The sequence below is a fragment of the Crinia signifera genome, chromosome 1 (genome assembly GCF_055691185.1).
Source record: "Crinia signifera chromosome 1, ASM5569118v1, whole genome shotgun sequence".
In the NCBI taxonomy this organism is placed as follows: domain Eukaryota; kingdom Metazoa; phylum Chordata; class Amphibia; order Anura; family Myobatrachidae; genus Crinia; species Crinia signifera.
The window spans coordinates 445,606,374-445,624,395 of NC_139217.1; the positions used below are offsets into that span (position 1 = coordinate 445,606,374).

Sequence of the window (18,022 nt, forward strand, 5' to 3'; positions counted from 1 at the left end):
TTATATTCTGGACATGTCCAAGGGGTCACGTAAGAAACGGATGTAACTAAGGTCCGTACCTGTTTAGCTTTCCACACTTCCAGAACAGGCATACCGGCAATTATAGAATTGGGATCCTCTTGAGCAGCGGAGTTGACTGTGTCGTTGGCACCAATCACAAGGACCAGATCAGTTTCTAGGAAAACAGGGAATACGCAACTATCAGGTGTATCGGAATATATAATACACTGCTTACCCCTTACATCATTACTCCACACAGGACAGGGCACCAGGCTTCACATACCCAATTTATTCTGTTGCTAATCTATAGAAAAACATTACACTGTTATGGGCTCATTGATTGGATTAAACTATTGCCATAGACTTCACTGCAAATGATCAGGATGTAATGTCTCTTACCAGGGAAATCTTCATTGATCTCATCCATCTCCAACACGATATCGTATGGCACACCAGCCTCAGCCAAAAGCACATTCAGCTGCCCGGGCATACGTCCTGCTACTGGGTGGATACCAAACCTAGGAAATCACATATTAGCAGATCAGTGATTACACATTTGCTTCCAGATCATGTATCATTGGTGAAATTATTGTTTATATAAAGCAAATAAAGTTTTATTGTGTAAATGACAGAAATAAGAAAATCATACTAAGAAACGTGAACTTTCCTTGTTTTTTCCAATAAATTGTTTCAAATGTTGAATCAATGGAATATATTCTTACTTTATAGCTTGATCAGTGTGGGGGGGGGGGGTTCATCTATCGGCAGCAAGCTTCACCACAGCTCAATATCTGTAACTCTACCAGCTACATGCTGACTGGCAGTGACACCTTAGTGGGAATCCTATGTGCAAGTCACAAAGACTACAGGCAGTTCCATTGGGAGGTGTTTCCTCCCTCTGGGACTGCCAGTCCAGGCTGTGATTAGTAGAGAGCATGCTTCCAGTTGGAACCCACTCCCTGTCTTTCATTCAGCTTTATCTGGATTCCTTGGGCTGCAGCTAATACAGTACGGATGAGCTATATATTTTTTTATTTTTGTACGTATGTACTGTAGTTGCAATGTGCAAGTTGCGGGAACTGGCTGTATCTGCTCTGGGCACTGTGGTAGCAGCACCCCCCCCTACAAGTTGGGCTCGATCATTATGTATCTATGTAGAGGCAGATCCAGGTTTGTAGTGATGGATTTTCTCTTCAGGGGTGTTTTGATCATTCTTTCCATCGCTGGAATAAACCCCCTCCCCCTCCGATTAATTTCTCAATGAAATACATCTGGTCAGCCCTTAAAAGCTTTAAAAACTGCTTTTAAAGCAACAAATAAACTAAGACTATCTTCTCCAGCTGTTGTAAAACTGCAAGTCCCATCATGCCTTGCCACAGTTTTGATATTAGGGAATGCTAAAAATATGGCAAGGCATGCTGGGATGTGTAGTTTCACTACAGCTGGAAGGCCACAGTTTGTCAGCCTGATCTAGATAGAGAGAAGGAACCAAAAAAGTAAGCCATTTTATTAATACAGAAAGTATGGACACCCACAGCAATTCATTCATTTTCAGAAGTTAATGAAGAAATCAACTAAATAAGTTTGAATGTGAGAATAAAGTTTCACCCAGAACTGACACAGACTTGAAAACTTATATTCTGTGTTGGAATCATTATTTTAACAAACAAAGAAACAACTGTGCATGACAACTGCGCAGAAAGTGCATGATGGATGTACAGAGGACAGAACGGAATCAGACAAAAGGCTACAATGCAGCTCAAAGATTCCTAGCACCACCTGCATCAATTGTTCTCCAGTAGAATTATATAGTTCTAATAAAAAGTTATTGGAAAACATTGGGGGTGGGAAGCATTGTGACGGGATGGAAAAAATTCTTGGAATGCCAAGCGCCTTTGAAGAGTTTGAGTAATTGATAATTAAGGGAGTAAGATGGAGGGTCTGCTCAGTATACAGAGGTAGCGAGATGTGTCAGATAACAAGCGTTAGCTCTCAGAGCACAGGGTTGCAATGCGGTCTCAACCACCTGGACTAAACCACCAGATATTCCTGAATCTTCTCAGTGGAAGTTGGAATGAGGTCATCAATGCTCATTGGAAGTCACGTTTCGAGAACCTCTCCACCAGGGTGGGCAGTTTCAGGTGAGCACTGGTGGACCCTCATATTAAAGAATTATATATTCCCGAGCAAATTGTGGTGTCTGCACTACGCCATTTACAGGCATATTGCATCCTGCAGCACAGCCAATGGGCAGATTTATCTTGCAGATATATTGCATGTCGGGCTGTACATAAGAATGACCAGCTGGCAGCCTGTACACTGGCTGCAGGGGCTGTCAACACCTAAGACACAGCTGGGTGGCCAAATTTAAATGCCAGCCCAGTTGTGTTGTCTGGACTGACATATCAAGCAAGCAATTGGCAAGTGTATATACTGCAGCTAGCTAATCTGTCACTTGGTCGGCACAACGTTGGGATCGCCAGACAGATCTTTATAGTGTGTTCTTGGCACCACTTCTTAATAGAGCCAGTGGCACATTGGATAAGATTCATGTGAATCTGGGGAACGTGTTTTGGAGAACCTGTGCAACAGATCTACTTACATAAAAGTATTCCTCACTATATATAACAAATTAAATATTAACCTGCATTAAATGTTACGGAGAAGGTGGAATGGGATAAAATTAAGAAGAACAATGTTCCACTTTAATCAAACGAGAACTTTGTTTTTCTTAATTTTATCCCATTCCACCTTCTCCGTAACATTTAATGCAGGTTCATAGGATATCGGTCTCCGTGGAATAAATGAAAAAATGTCCACTACATACTCAACATTTCTAAAATCTGGTCCTTGTGGGGAAAATATATTCTATTCTTGGTTGCAATTATAATTCCATGTCCACAAAGCCTCGCGCTTACTGTTATATCGCTATAGCCAAGTGTTTTTATTTAATTTTTTTTTTCATTTTCTTTTGTCATCCTACAAAACAATTAATTTTGCAGAACGCATGTTGATGAACTACTCCATTGTTCTCATTTTAACAAAAAATTAAGGACAAACAAAACAAACAAAAATGAAAGGGTAAGCAAATTGTATGCTTGCAGTTTTAATTGTGGCTTCTGACATTTAGCCATTTAAATGTATTCGGGATTAATTATATTTTAATATGCAGAAGACAATTGTCAAACTGGCTGAGATAGGTTTTCATAAAGAGTGCCAAAGTAGAAGTAATGGCTGTGTTTTAATATGCCAAATGGATGGCGATCAAATACTTACAAAAGGCACTGATGCGCTACGTGGCGTTTAGTAAGGGCATCTGACTTGATCTATACAGGAGACCTCAGAAATCTAAACTCAAGCAACTAAGCTTTATGCAGCTTTGCTACCCTGAGTAATATTTGCTTTGTTGTCACATAAGTGTACGGTCAGGGCTGGACGAGCTGTGCACCGGGTAAGACATACACTAGGGACCTGTTCTAGATTCTAAGAGAGGCACTGGGAGGCGCGAACAGCACAACAGTGCCAGGAGTGTGGTGGTATCATAAAACTCCTGATAACCAGCTAGTGTGGCATAATGGTAAGGGGCATCACTGACTGTGTGTGGTATGATATGGTGTAAGGGGCATTACTGTGTATGGCATAATTTAGTGCAAGTGACATTACTGTGTGGGGCAGAATTTGGTGCTGTTGTCATTACTGTGTGGGGCATAATTTGGTGCGATTGTCATTACTGTGTGGGGCATGGTTGGTGCAACTGACATTACATTGTGGGGCATAATTTGGTGTACTTGGTATCACTGTGTGGGGCATAATTTGATGCAATTGGCATTACATTGTGGGGCATAATTTGGTGTACTTGGTATCACTGTGTGGGGCATAATTTGATGCAATTGGCTTCACTGTGTGGGGCATAATTTGGTGCAATTGGCATCACTGTGTGGGGCACAATTTGGTGCAATTAGCATTACTGTGTGGGGCACAATTTGGTGCAATTGGCATTACTGTGTGGGTCATAATTTGGTGCAATTGGCATTACTGTGTGGGTCATAATTTGGTGCAATTGGCATTACTGTGTGGGGCATAATTTGGTGCATGTGTCATTATTGTGTGAGGCATAATTTAGCGCAAGTGGAATTACTGCATGGGGCAGAATTTGGTACAATTTACATTACTGTGTGGGGCATAATTTGGTGCATGTGGCATTACTGTGTGTAGCATAATATGATGTAAGTGGCACTATTGTTAAGATAATCTTTTCCTGTAAGGCCATGTACATTTCATAGAGGCCCTTACAACAAGATACAGATGTAGCGCCTCACAAGAACGCGCATCCCCTTCCCACGGTGATGGGGAGCAGAATACCTGCCCGTCTCCACTTTGGGGAGATGGGCAGGGTTAGGGGGGTGTGGGCTGCTCTGTCAAAACGTGGCACACAAGCCCCTTTCTGGCGGATGGTGAGCAGCGGCAATTGCCAATATAATCGGTCCATCTGTTTTGGACACCTGCTGAAGGCACAGGCATTTTTTTTGTGTTCATACTGGGAACTAATGTCTAAAAACAGCCCTGTGTCAGATCATTATTATTTTCATTATATCAAAAGTAATGATGTAGACATGCACATGATTATTTGCCGTACTAACTATGAGGAGAAATTTAAACCGGCGCCATATTTTAATTGTGCCTGACAGGCAGCCATTTTATGGGCTCAACCAGTGACACTAGTTTTTAGTGAATTACTAAATGGATGAATGCAAACTTCATCCAAAAAAATGTATAGGGGGATAGAGACACGACGGTTAAATGTAAAACACATACATAGATACTGCAGCGCCTCAGGATAATTCTCCCCCTGTTAGTGGTGGAAAGAATAGGATAGAGGAAGAACTATCAGAGGGCGCGGTAACAGATAACAACTAGAACCAAAAGCCAATCAGGCAATTTTGATAATAAAACAGTCCAGATTAATAGAACAATGTTTTTTTGACTCCCATCCACACAAACGTCCCTAAGAATCTGGGAAAAACTGTCCGCCAGCATGTCCTCTCCGGCGTGCACCATATCCAACATACCCATTACAATTGTACGAGGCTAATCCCTAACCGGAACAGATGGATATCTCTTTGTATCTCCCTCTTAAGAGACATTCTACATTGAAACGTTCTGCTACCCTTTCTCTCCCTACAACAGAAATTCTCCATCCCCTCCTCGGAACACCTCCACTACCATCACATTTCACCATGATGGAAATCGTTTCCCCCGGATTCATCTCTCCAGACACACAGACACTCCGTACCCGGCCCTTCTCATCTGCATCTAGAGGCGATCTTTTTGGTACAAAATTTTGATAAACCCTGTTCGACGCTCAAAAGAAATGGAAGCTAGACTTGGGCAGAACTCTCTCCCCTGCCCAATGGCAAAAGATGTTATTGTCTTTCTATAACATGTCCAGGTGCCTCAATCACACTGAAATGCACATTAAACCGATAAATAGACTACACCTGACCCCTGACCACCTCCACACATTTTGTCCCTCCTGTTCCAATATGTGCTGAAGACTGTGTGGTAATGTTGGCCACATATTCCATATCTTCTGATCCTGTCCAGCAATATTACAATACTGGAATGAGGTCTTTGATTTCATCAATACAGCACTTAAGATGAATGTTCCGCCTGACCCTGCATTAGCGTTGCCCCATATTATTCCCACTTCTATTCCCTCCAGCCATTGCTGCTCATGCCAATCTAGCTCAACAGTGGAAGCAATCTGGCCCCCCTGACGCTTTTGAAAGTTAGCCTTAAAATGAACTACCATTTCCTCATGGAAACCAAATTGATCCCAAACTCCTATAGAGCCACCTCCCCTCTTATTTATTTACAGTTTCTTATATAGTGCAGCAGGTTCTGTTACAGTCTCTTATATAGCGCAGCAGATTCCGTTACAGTTTCTTATATAGCGTAGCAGATTCTGTTACAGTTTCCTATATAGCGCAGCATATTCAGTTACAGTGTCTTATATAGCACAGCAGATTCCGTTACAGTGTCTTATATAGCGCAGCAGGTTCTGTTACAGTTTCTTATATAGCGCAGCAGGTTCTGTTACAGTCTCTTATATAGCGCAGCAGATTCCGTTACAGTTTCTTATATAGCGTAGCAGATTCTGTTACAGTTTCCTATATAGCGCAGCATATTCAGTTACAGTGTCTTATATAGCGCAGCAGATTCCGTTACAGCACCTTATATAGCGCAGCAGATTCCGTTACAACATCTTATATAGCGCAGCAGATTCCGTTACAGCGCCTTATATAGCTCAGCAGATTCCGTTACAGCACCTTATATAGCGCAGCAGATTCCGTTACAGCGTCTTATATAGCGCAGAAGATTCTATTACAGTGTCTTATATAGCGCAGCAGATTCCGTTACAGTGTCTTATATAGCGCAGCAGATTCCGTTACAGCGTCTTATATAGCGCAGAAGATTCTATTACAACGTCTTATATAGCGCAGCAGATTCCGTTACAGTGTCTTATATAGCGCAGCAGGTTCTGTTACAGTCTCTTATATAGCTCAGCAGTTTCCGTTACAGTTTCTTATATAACGCAGCAGATTCTATTACAGTTTCTTATATAGCGTAGCAGATTCCGTTACAGTGTCTTATATAGCGCAGCAGATTCCGTTACAGCGTCTTATATAGCGCAGAAGATTCTATTACAACGTCTTATATAGCGCAGCAGATTCCGTTACAGTGTCTTATATAGCGCAGCAGGTTCTGTTACAGTCTCTTATATAGCTCAGCAGTTTCCGTTACAGTTTCTTATATAACGCAGCAGATTCTATTACAGTTTCTTATATAGCGTAGCAGATTCTGTTACAGTGTCTTATATAGCGCAGCAGATTCCATTGCGCTTTAAAATTGTAGACAGTGATAAAACAAACTGGGTAACAGACAGACTTGGAGATAGGAGGGCCCTGCTGCAAGCTTACAATCTAAATAGGAGGGAAACACAAGGACAGGCACCAGTAATAGCATAGCAGTCCCACCAAGTTGCAAGTCCAGAAGGAAGCTATAGAATACATACAGTTGTGCCTTTGTAGCTCACACATCTCCAAAACATCAGCGATCCAACCCAGTAGGAATGGTGTACCTTTCATCATAGGCCTTGTTGACTCCTCTCCAAATGTAACGTTTATGGTTGTGGCCAAAAAGTAAAATGTGGGTCGCATCAATCCAAATGACTTAGTTCCAGAAGTTTTGAGGCTTGTTTCTGTGCCGTTTGGAGTATTGTAAGGGGGATGCTTTGTGGCATTTGCATAGTAATGGCTTTCTTCTGGCAACTCGACCATGCAGCCCATTTTTGTTCAAAAACCTCCTTATTGTGCATCTTGAAACAACCACACCACTTCTTTCAGAGAGTCCTGTATTTCAGCTGAAGTTATTTGTGGATTTTTCTTTGCACCCTGAACAATTTTCCTGGAAGTTGTGGCGGATTGGCATTCTCAATTGCTTGGATATCTTTTTATATCCCTTTCCTGTTTTATACAGTTCAATTACCTTTTCCCTCAGATCCTTTGACAATTCTTTTGCTTTCCCCATGACTCAGACTCCAGACACGTCAGTGCAGCACTGGATGAAAGATGCAAGGGTCTTTCAGGAGACCAGAAACTCACTGACCTTTTATACGCACACACTGATTACAAGCAAACAGATAACAGGTGAGGATGGTTACCTTTAGTAGCCATTTAAACCCGTTTGTGTCAACTTGTGTGCATGTTATCAGGCCAAAATCTCCAGGGTATGTAAACTTTTGATCAGGGTCATTTAGGTAGCTTCTGTTGTCATTATGACTTAAAAAGAGTAAACACAGTTGTTTGACCATAAACGGCTTCACCCTACCTCTAAACAAAAGGTCAACATGGACATGTTCGAAGCTAAAAAGTAAGTTTGACATGGGATTTTACAGGGGTCAATGTAGACACCTGACCACGTGGAGCCCCAAATAGTGTAACACTTAGGGGTTCGTCCTATTAACTCCGAAGGGTGCGAGTTGCTGTTCGGGTTCCGTTTTCACGCTGAAGATGGCACCCGAATTAAACTTAACTCGCACCCTTCGGAGGGCCAAATTGGCTGAAATTTGCTTGCACTCCTATGGAGGTGCGAGCACTTTTCAGTGAATTTGTCCCGCCGTAAAGTGCACCAGGTGTCGTGATGATTTACACTCGGTGAATCATCCGCACACATCGGGGATAATAGGATCGACCGCTTAGCGTGCCACACATAGGGACACTTTACAGTTTCCAATCATAGTCCACCTGGCTGGAAAAATTAAGAAAAAGTCCAAAAAAATTAAGAAAAAGCATTGTGAAAAACTCATGTTGACCTTTTCATGGGCTGACCATTGCAATGTCCACAGATCATGCGGATCCCTGGCTTCATAGGGTATAAACCTGATGTAACCTACAGCAAGAAATCCCATGTAAGATCCTGTATAACGTTGTTGAGAGGCTGAGGATGGGATAGATGAAGTCTGCACAGGATCAGGAATCTGGGTGTTCTAGGCAGCCTGAAGGATTTGGTGATGCACTAGACAACTAGAGACTGCATACTTGATATAAGAAATAAAACAGATGATCCTCATTTCAAATGAATGCCTGTTCTAGTAAGATAAAGAGGGAGGAAACCGGGGAAATCTGAGGGAAAAAAAGACTTCACAGAAAGGGGATAAGTGGAACAGCCTCCCATCAGAGGAGGTAGAGGTTAAAGCTGGCCATACACTTGTCCGATTTGGCCACTTTTCACCCGATTCCGATGGACCAGGCCGAGAAATCGGGTAAAGTGTGACCAAAAGGGACAAGTTTGACATCTGATCGATTGCACAGTCCTGTGCGCATCGCACCGGTGATCAGACCTGCTTGCAGCCCTCAGAAATGGGATCGCAGTTGATATATCCCATGCAAAAGGGCCATATTCAAGGGAATTCTTAGGAGACTTCTCCAAGAATTCACATAAGTGTCTGTGGGGGCCTTAAGACCGTAGAACACTTAAAACATGAATGGGATAGACATACAAAGCAATAAGGATCAAATAGGGTTTGAGTAACAATATGGTTAAAGGGGAAGACTAGAAGAGCTGAATGGTTCTTATCTACCACCACGTTCTAGGTTTCTATGACACAAATGCACATGGCACCTTCCAGGTACATATTAAAGTGGATCAAATTTGTTACAAACGTACTTTTTGCAGAGGTTTTTGCATTATATCCCTAAACTAAATTCATATCTACCAATGAATATGATGCTTTGCAGATGTTATGCATACTGCTTTTGATGGGGCACTGGCGTTGGAGTAGAGTCCAATATGGTTTCAACCGGTAAACTGTGGTAGTGGTCGACTTTCATTTTTTACAACAAGGAAACGTGGAAGTCACAGCGGAGACTTTGCAAATGAAACACATCCAAACAGGCGACTGGACAGCTGACAGCCAATCCATGTTCCCCATACAACGCTGCCAGCAGCACAGAACTTTCTCTCACCAGTGACGGCAGGAGAATAACCTGCGACACGAGCGTCTTCTGAACATTTGATATCTCGTACCATTCATCTGCTAAATCGTCGTGGTGGCGAGCTCTTCTAACGGGAAAGGTGTACGCTAAATGTTAATTACCCACATATCAAATAATCTGTCCTTGTAGAAGATCTTATGGCAATAATGACGGACATTTTACTCTGTTAAACTACGAAGAGCGAAAAACAACAGAAAAGTGAAAAACTGAAACGAAACAAAATATGTAAACACCGTTTATGATTCACAGGAGGATTCTAGAAAGTAATTGTTTAAACGTGTGTCTAATTAGCAACACAGTGCCGTCGTACAAGTACTCAGGGCCTCACACTGCTAACCGCTCTGCATGAGGTCTATGCTAAATCACTCCAGACTACGCTGCCCAATGACACCGGGATCTGGAGAAACATCTTCATTCTATTGCGTTAGAATAAACTATGACCAGATTTTGCAGCCTTTACGAAACCCGGTTTGAGAAAAGGCTGCGATCGTGAACAGTTAGTGTCCGTCTTGCAGTTATACCGGGCACAATGCAAACATAGGTCCTTATTCTGGTTCACTCGCAAAGGCAAATTCCTTCTCGAATGGACAAAACCATGTGCACTGCAGGTGGGGCAAATGTAACGCGTGTGGATCATTAGGTCACCAGCATGTTGGTCGACAGTCACTAGGTCGACATTGGTCAGGCCGACATGGGGTTTTTCACATTTTGACCCAAATGTCGACACAGACGACATGGACAATGAACCATAGCACTGCGCCCCCTTGCATGGCTCACTGCGCTTGCCATGCTTCGGGCACGGTGCCTCGCTGCGCTTGGCACACTATTTTATTCTCCCACCACGTCCGAGTGGATGGTAGGGCATGAAATATTGCCTGTCAACACGTCGGCCCAAATTTTTTTTTAAAAAACCCCAAGTCGACCTTTTGGCTTTCGATCTAACCAATGTTGACCTAAAGACCCTGTTCACCTAGCCCATGTCGACCAACATGTTGGTGACCCAATGACCGTATCCAGATGTAACGTGCAGAGAGAGTTAGATTTGGGTGGGGTTTTACTTCAAAGGGAGATCTAAATTGCAGTGTAAAAATAAAGCAGCCAGTATTTACCTTGCACAGAAACAAAATAACTCACCCAAATCTAATTCTCTCTGCACAAGTTACATCTGCCCCACCTGCAGTGCACATGGTTTTGTCCATTTGAGAAGGAATTTGCCTTTGCGAGTGAACCAAAATAAGGGCCATAGATCAGCTCTCTGTAGGATTTCCTTATTTACTTTTCAACAGTTGCAACCGAGTGGGGACAGTCCACTGCCCAGCAGAAGCTTTCACGATACCTCCAGGATCAATCAGTAGAGGGTTACGTGAGAATTGCCAGGATAGCAAGACAGGGCCAAGCATTCTAAAGAAGATTCGAATTTCAGTATTCAATCATGGTAATTTTCGCCCTTGCCATTTCACTTTTTAGAGAGGTGAATCGACATGGGAGAAAATGGCCTCAAAAACGGCAACGAATTTGCCAAAATCATGTAAATTGAAAAGAGGGGGATATCTTTAGACCCAAAAGGGTCAAAAAGAACAGGCGCCTTTGTGGGGTGTATTTGTCAAGCAGCTCACACTAAGGGGTGTCAAACCCCAAATGAATATACAGAAATGAACAAAAAACAGGTGGAGCGCTGAAATGAGTCAGTTAGGATCAATTAGATATTTCAATAAAATATAATTTTTAATAAGATCAAACATAAAAATATATTAATAATAATTTTTAGCAATTATTTGTAACAAGTGTACATAGCAAATTCAGCCGTATCATTAAATGGTTAAAAGTTTAAATTAGAACATCATCATATGGGACATAGTTAAGTAATAGTATAGCTCCTGCTTTACCGTGCTGTAATAAAGTCATCTGGTAGTGTTGTCCTACCATGCAGGAACTGTGTATATCGCTGGAGGATGTTGGCAGTCCTCAAAAAGGAGGAGTTTCGATGTCATGTGGCAACTTTATCAAACATGTTAGGTAGCACCTGCCTGTTTTAATTCTTGTTGGACATATTGAGGACATTGGACTTCTAAAAACTCCTTGGTTATACCTACTACCTCTGGAAACTTGGTCCGGAAAATTGTGCAATATCTTCACTGGGATACCACCACCAGAATATATTTGCATTACAAACATTGCATACTAGAGAGGACACCTCCATCTTGAGGACTGCCAACATCCTCCAGCGATATACACAGTTCCTGCATGGTATATGGACTCCCTCAATTTTTCAACTTATAAAGTACGGACAACACCACCAGAGGACTTTATTACAGCACGGTAAAACAGGAGCTATACGATTACTTAACTATGTCCCATATGATGTTGTTCTTCTAATTTTAACTTTTAACCATTTAATTATACGGCCGAATTTGCTATGTAAACTTGTTACAAATAATTGCTAAAAATTATTATTACTATATTTTATATATGTTTGATCTTATTAAAAATTATATTTTATTGTAATATCTAATTGATCCTAACTGACTAATTTCAGCGCTCCACCTGTTTTTTTGTTCACAACCATGTAAATTCGCAGCAATTTTGCTGATCCACGTGGTTTTTGCCAAAGTGAAAAATCAGCACTGAGATTGAATAGGCGGAATCCAATTAGCCCAAAAAACAGGGGAAAATTGCTTTTTTTTTTTTTTGCCTGGCGAATATTTAGCCCGGGATTGAAAACCCTCCTTAATGTAATTCTAAGCTCTCCCCTTGTCTAGCAGGAAAACTGGGACTCTGGAACAATAAAAACTTCTAGGTGCAAGTCACAGTGACGTTCAGCTTAAAACACAACGCAAAGTGATCTCTATCTGGGGAAAGACGGGCACACATGTATATAAAGTGTGGCAATGTGTGAGGTGGGTACAGCTTGGCGTCTGGTTTTTGGTTTCCTAAATCTGGATTGCATTAAGACTTTGTACTTTTCTCTTAATGAACTCTGAAAAAGGCAGTTGTAGATGACATAAATCATTTGGCACAGGTTGTGATCATGGCAAAGGCTTACAGGCCTGTCTGCCTTCTGGGCTCTCTGAGACAAGGGTGAAAGCTCTGGGAGGATGTGCGAGATGTGTTTGGAGAAATGTCATTTTTCAAGTAGTCCTGATGTACAAAGAGATGGCGTGTATACTGAGCACATGAATATATATATATATATATATATATATATTTATTTTTTTTTCGAGCAGGAAGGATGTGGATAAAAGTATAAATGTCATCCACATACAATTCATGTTGGCAGGACCCTAAAGGAATATATAGAGAGTGTTGACTAAAGCAGCACACACTGAGCGATATATCGGCTGTTCGAATGAGCGGTAGGTTCCTTATTGTGAACCCTTTGGTGGGTGTGTAGTGTTCAGTCTTGCACCCTAAATCTTTCAAAACCCATGCAGTTACTCTTCCCTGGCTGGGGTGTCGCTGTTTGCTGTGGTGTCGATGATTGGCAAGTGTATGTCCAGTCGGTGGATCGGCCAAACGGTTGGCCAGGTGTACACCCAGCGTAACCCACCGTTAAATCAGAGTCAGTGGATACAGAGGGTCCACACACCTTTATATGATTGGAACCAAAAATATGCAAGTGCAAAACAATGAACATTTTTGGGGAGTAGTATTAAATACAAAACTTTGGTTGCATAAGTGTGCATACCCTTTCATAACAGGACTGGAACAGTGTTGAGAGAGTTAACAAATCACATTCACAAACATGTATAAAGTTCATCAAGATACACCTGCCAGCAATGAACGTTACCATGGTTAATGTAAATTTTCCCAATAAACGTTACAGTGGTTACTGTCATTTTTCCACCTTCCTTTGGCTGCAACCTACCGGGACAGTCACAGCCCACAAAACACCTTCAGAGTATCTGATATAGTGATAAGGGAGGAGAAGTGATAAAGTGCCTGGTACTGTACCACCGGCCAATCAACTTCTAACTGTCCATTTTTAAACCAAGGGTGTAACTTAACAGTCAGGAGCTGATTGGATGGTGATAAAGTACCAGGCACTTTATCACTTCTCCTCTCATCACTGCTTCATACATCTATCCCTCAAATTATAATACAATACTCTGAATCTATACAATATCTGTCCCATCTCTGTCATAAGCAAGGAGGCCAGGACACTACCCTCAATGGCCCCACAACAGTGACAGACAGAGATAAAAGGTAGAGGTAGACCATGGGATAGACAACAGGTTATAGAAGGCAAGAATTGGGTCTGGAGTGACCCAGGATGCCCGGTCCGTATTACTTACATATTATTAGTACTGTATAAGCAATTTAAAAAGGGACTTGGTGGAGATCAGGATGCCTCTAAGTTAATGGCAAGACAAAGGAGAAGATACAGGGTAGCAACCAAGGTAAGTCAATGGTTCTCAACCAAAATCCTTAATTATCCCTAACAGGTCATGGCTTGAGGATTTGTGTCTTATGGAAGCTGGTGTGCTAATTACTGACCATGCAAAATAAGACGGCATGATTTCCGAAATCCACAAAACATGGCCTTTTCATGGCAATGGAGGACTGACATTGAGAAACCTTGGTGTAGATTATAGGGGCACATTATGTATACAAATTATTACCGAGTTGCTAAAAGGGACAGAGTAGCACCATGGACAGTGCTAGGGGCAAAACAAGAGGTGAAATCGCGCTTCCTTAGTGCTTATAATGTAATAGGGAGGGATGGACCAAGGAGGAGGCCTAGGTCATGTTTGGGGATAATTTCAATACTTTACGTTGCATCACTTTAAACAACCAGATGACAAAAAATAAATATGCTAAATGCTAGACTGCGGCTATTTTGTCTGACTTCTAGACAGCGATGGGAGCACTTACCCAGATTGCCTGGGAGATTTCTGGATGTGTTTTCAGAACTGAAAGCATCATACATAAACACGCAAAATGTGGAGCGCTACAAAGGTTGGATCGATATGGTAGAATAGTTTCAACAATCTATTTATTGCTAAAATGAGTGGAAAATATCCACATAAACAGGTATATATCTGTGTACACAGTTACAAATCAAATTTTAAAAGGTTACATATAACAACATTGGAATAATAAAAATGGGTGTATACTTAATGGCTGGATACTTGAAGAAATGTCCTTATTGGAGATGGTTATTGTTATTGTATGGTCTGTGGTTGGTTATAGGTGGGGTCCCAAAACTTGGGTTTTGGCCAATTGGATACCCTGTTCCTTGGAGCTCAATCTGGTTTACTAATATTGGACTGTTTGTTGGACACTTACACCACCTGGTACCATCCACCTTTGGGGACACCACCACCTGCACATTAAGGATTGCAGGGGCGCATCTCGTCGAAGACACCCACGATTCCAGTGGGCTAATACCCATCCTCCAGCGTCTCTTATCCAGCAAGGTTTATGGACCCCACCTATAACCAACCACAGACCATACAATAACAATAACCATCTCCAATAAGGACATTTCTTCAAGTATCCAGCCATTAAGTATACACCCATTTTTATTATTCCAATGTTGTTATATGTAACCTTTTAAAATTTGATTTGTAACTGTGTACACAGATATATACCTGTTTATGTGGATATTTTCCACTCATTTTAGCAATAAAAAGATTGTTGAAACTATTCTACCATATTGATCCAACCTTTGTAGCGCTCCACATTTTGCTTCTTTCTATACACACCACTACAGGGGCCTGACACCCCCTTGAGGAGCTGCTTGACAAACCACCCTAATAGGCGCCTGTTCTCTATTGGTCTAGGCCAATAGCTTACCCTATACATCATACATAAACACACTACACTGAATAAGGATGGTTCAAGAAATAAAGTAATAAGACCTCAGATAGCGTTTATATTTATCTACCCCATACATATACAGATGTGTCCTCATACACCCAACTTCAATACACCATGCAGCGCAAGGTGCCCTGCATGAGAGCTGACCGGTCCCTTGCCACTCTGCTTACAGAGATTGTTAAAATAATGTATTGCCCATCACACACAGTCAGATTCTACTTGCCATTTATCTAGCACCTTCTAGAGCAGTGTTTTAAACCACTGTGCTGTGGTGTGGTACATTAGTGTGCCTTGAGCTGTTCTCAAGTGTGCCCCCAGATCTAGATATGCCCAAACCAGTTTACAGCCACCACCAGTTCAACTGTTATTTACTGGTCTCTTCTTTTCATGTAAAGGGCCAATGTATTTTATTTTTGTTACCTGTGGGGACCAGTGTGATTGTTTTTTTATATGTGGTTCAATTTTTTTTTCTACCTGTGGGGGCCAATGTGTTTTGCCCTGTGGGGATCTCATGGTGTGCCTTGGCAATTTAAAAATCTTGGTGTGCCACAAGGGTAAATCTAATCCTCAGTGTTCACACCGCAATCAGTCTAGAACAATCCTCAAAATTGCTCTTAATAGGATTGGTAATAAAAGGAGTGTTTGCTAGATATTTCTTAGACGAGAATGTAATCATGAAGACATACTTTATTCTTGACAGCAATATTTCAAGTGTATCTAATTGTAGGAGTGGTGCAGTAATTCGTGCACCGATTACTGGGCAGACCGCGCAGAATAATGTTACTATAATCCGCGGTCAAGTTACATTTGACTTTTCCTGCTACAACAAAACAAAATGAATGTAACTGAACAAGCATAATAGCTGCGTTTAGAAAAAACAAAAACTAAAGTTAAAATCGCAAATTGAGATCAAGCTAAATAAAATCTGTGGCCAATGTGCACTTTAAAAAAGAAAATCTAAAATTAACATTTTTTAAAAAAAATAATGCATTTAAAAAACAACGCAAAGACGAATAATCGTATAAATCTTATTTTTGTTGAATAAGACGATAGTCTACCTTCTCCCCATTTCTCTGCCTTGTCTGCTTTTAATATTCCAGTGATTTCCTGAAAGTTAAGCCCCAGGATTTCGCTGTGAAATCCGCTGTACTAGGAACATAACAAGTTTATGTAACTAAAACCTTCCTAGATTTGCAAACACATCACAGATCTCTGGTGTCAGCTTTCTGAAGCTTGGACGATTAAATAATACACGACTCTGGGAGTTCTGTAAACACCACCGCGATTGGCCGGGATACCGCGTGCCAATCGTAAAACTGATCCTGCAAAAACCACTTATTTTAAAAGGGGTTTTTTGTGTTTTTTTTTTTTTTAATGCTGCTCTTCCCAAGGCACCGGATTTTCAAACACTTTCTTTAAACAAAGTCGGGAACCGAACAATATTGAACGCTCTAGTTCCTCTTAGGAGCAAATACTATTCACCCACCCTCTATTTAAAACATTTTATGGCAATGATTTGATACGGTGCTAAGTATTCACAGATGGCTGAGGCCACCAGACTGTAGCAACGATAACCATACAGTAGCTCCCTTCAGACCCAGCAGGTCCTCCATGGCAGAAACCTGCTGGTAGGGTCTTGTAGATATCAAATGTGCAACAGCAGCCTAGGACAGCGTAGCGTGTTATGGCTATGGGTAGATCTGAAGCTAAGCATTTGCGTGTCGGAATCTGTCATAAGTCACAGAGCCCTATTGACAGATGGGAACTGTTTCTTGGCTAAGTACGGGCATGACTAATTGATGACAGCCGTATGTCTGTGTTGGCCTGTATCCAGGAGGGATGGGCGTGTGTGCGAGTGGTGTGTCACTGTGTCTGCAAACCGAACAAGACGTGGTCCTGAGGCAGTGCAGAGCTGCACAAACCATAAGGGGGCAACGAGCAGCTGCAGTCAATGAACACCGTGGGAGCACCACAACATGATGAAAGACCCAGATTAAACAAGAGGTTCCTGTCGCGGTTACATAGTAATTGTATGAAATAAATCTGTATTTACAGTTTGCGGTAAACAGACGGGGCATTTAGAAGTCATTTACAATGATTAGGTAGAGCTTAGACACATCTAGCTGCCGGAGTGACATGGTAAAACCTTTGATCAGGTTTCCACTCTGCGCAGATCAAAGAGCGCGGCAGACGTTGTTTTCATTCAGTGTTTCATTGACTTTTCATTGCCGCTCAGGGCTGCGCTACACAAGTGTCAAATGAGTCAAGAGAAAAACAGGCTGCGCTTATCGGTTTGGCCAATAGACCTTGCCATCCCTTCAAAACCAAAGAGCAGGACATTGGGGATTTATCTATAATGACGTGCGTCTACAAAGGCCGCCAATAGTCACTGGAGACTACAAAATGCTCGTCGCTGGCAATTACGTCAAGCGGCAGTAAAAGTACGGATAATTATACGGACTAGGATGTACGCTTATCGGCAGTTCTGTGCAGTTAGTCGGCCATGGGAAGACCAAGATTAGGTCCCACAATAGTAACAATACATAGGGACTGGGACTAAAAAATCCAATGTGCTCATATAACCTAGAGATGTAGCCAGGCTCACGTTTCTCGCGATGCGGACAAACCCCTAATGGGCACAACTA

General features: G+C 41.8%; 1 protein-coding gene across 2 annotated transcripts in view; it reads right to left on the bottom strand.

The window, feature by feature from the left end:
- Positions 1-18,022, bottom strand: part of NNT (nicotinamide nucleotide transhydrogenase) — a 108,178-nt gene that overhangs the window by 2,999 nt on the left and 87,157 nt on the right. For both annotated transcript variants that reach the window (XM_083153961.1, XM_083153970.1), the window contains exons 20-21: positions 400-518; positions 60-175 (exon numbers count right to left, since the gene is read on the bottom strand). In XM_083153961.1, the coding sequence (XP_083010087.1) occupies positions 60-175; positions 400-518 (235 nt within the window). The remainder of the gene's footprint in view (positions 1-59; positions 176-399; positions 519-18,022) is intronic.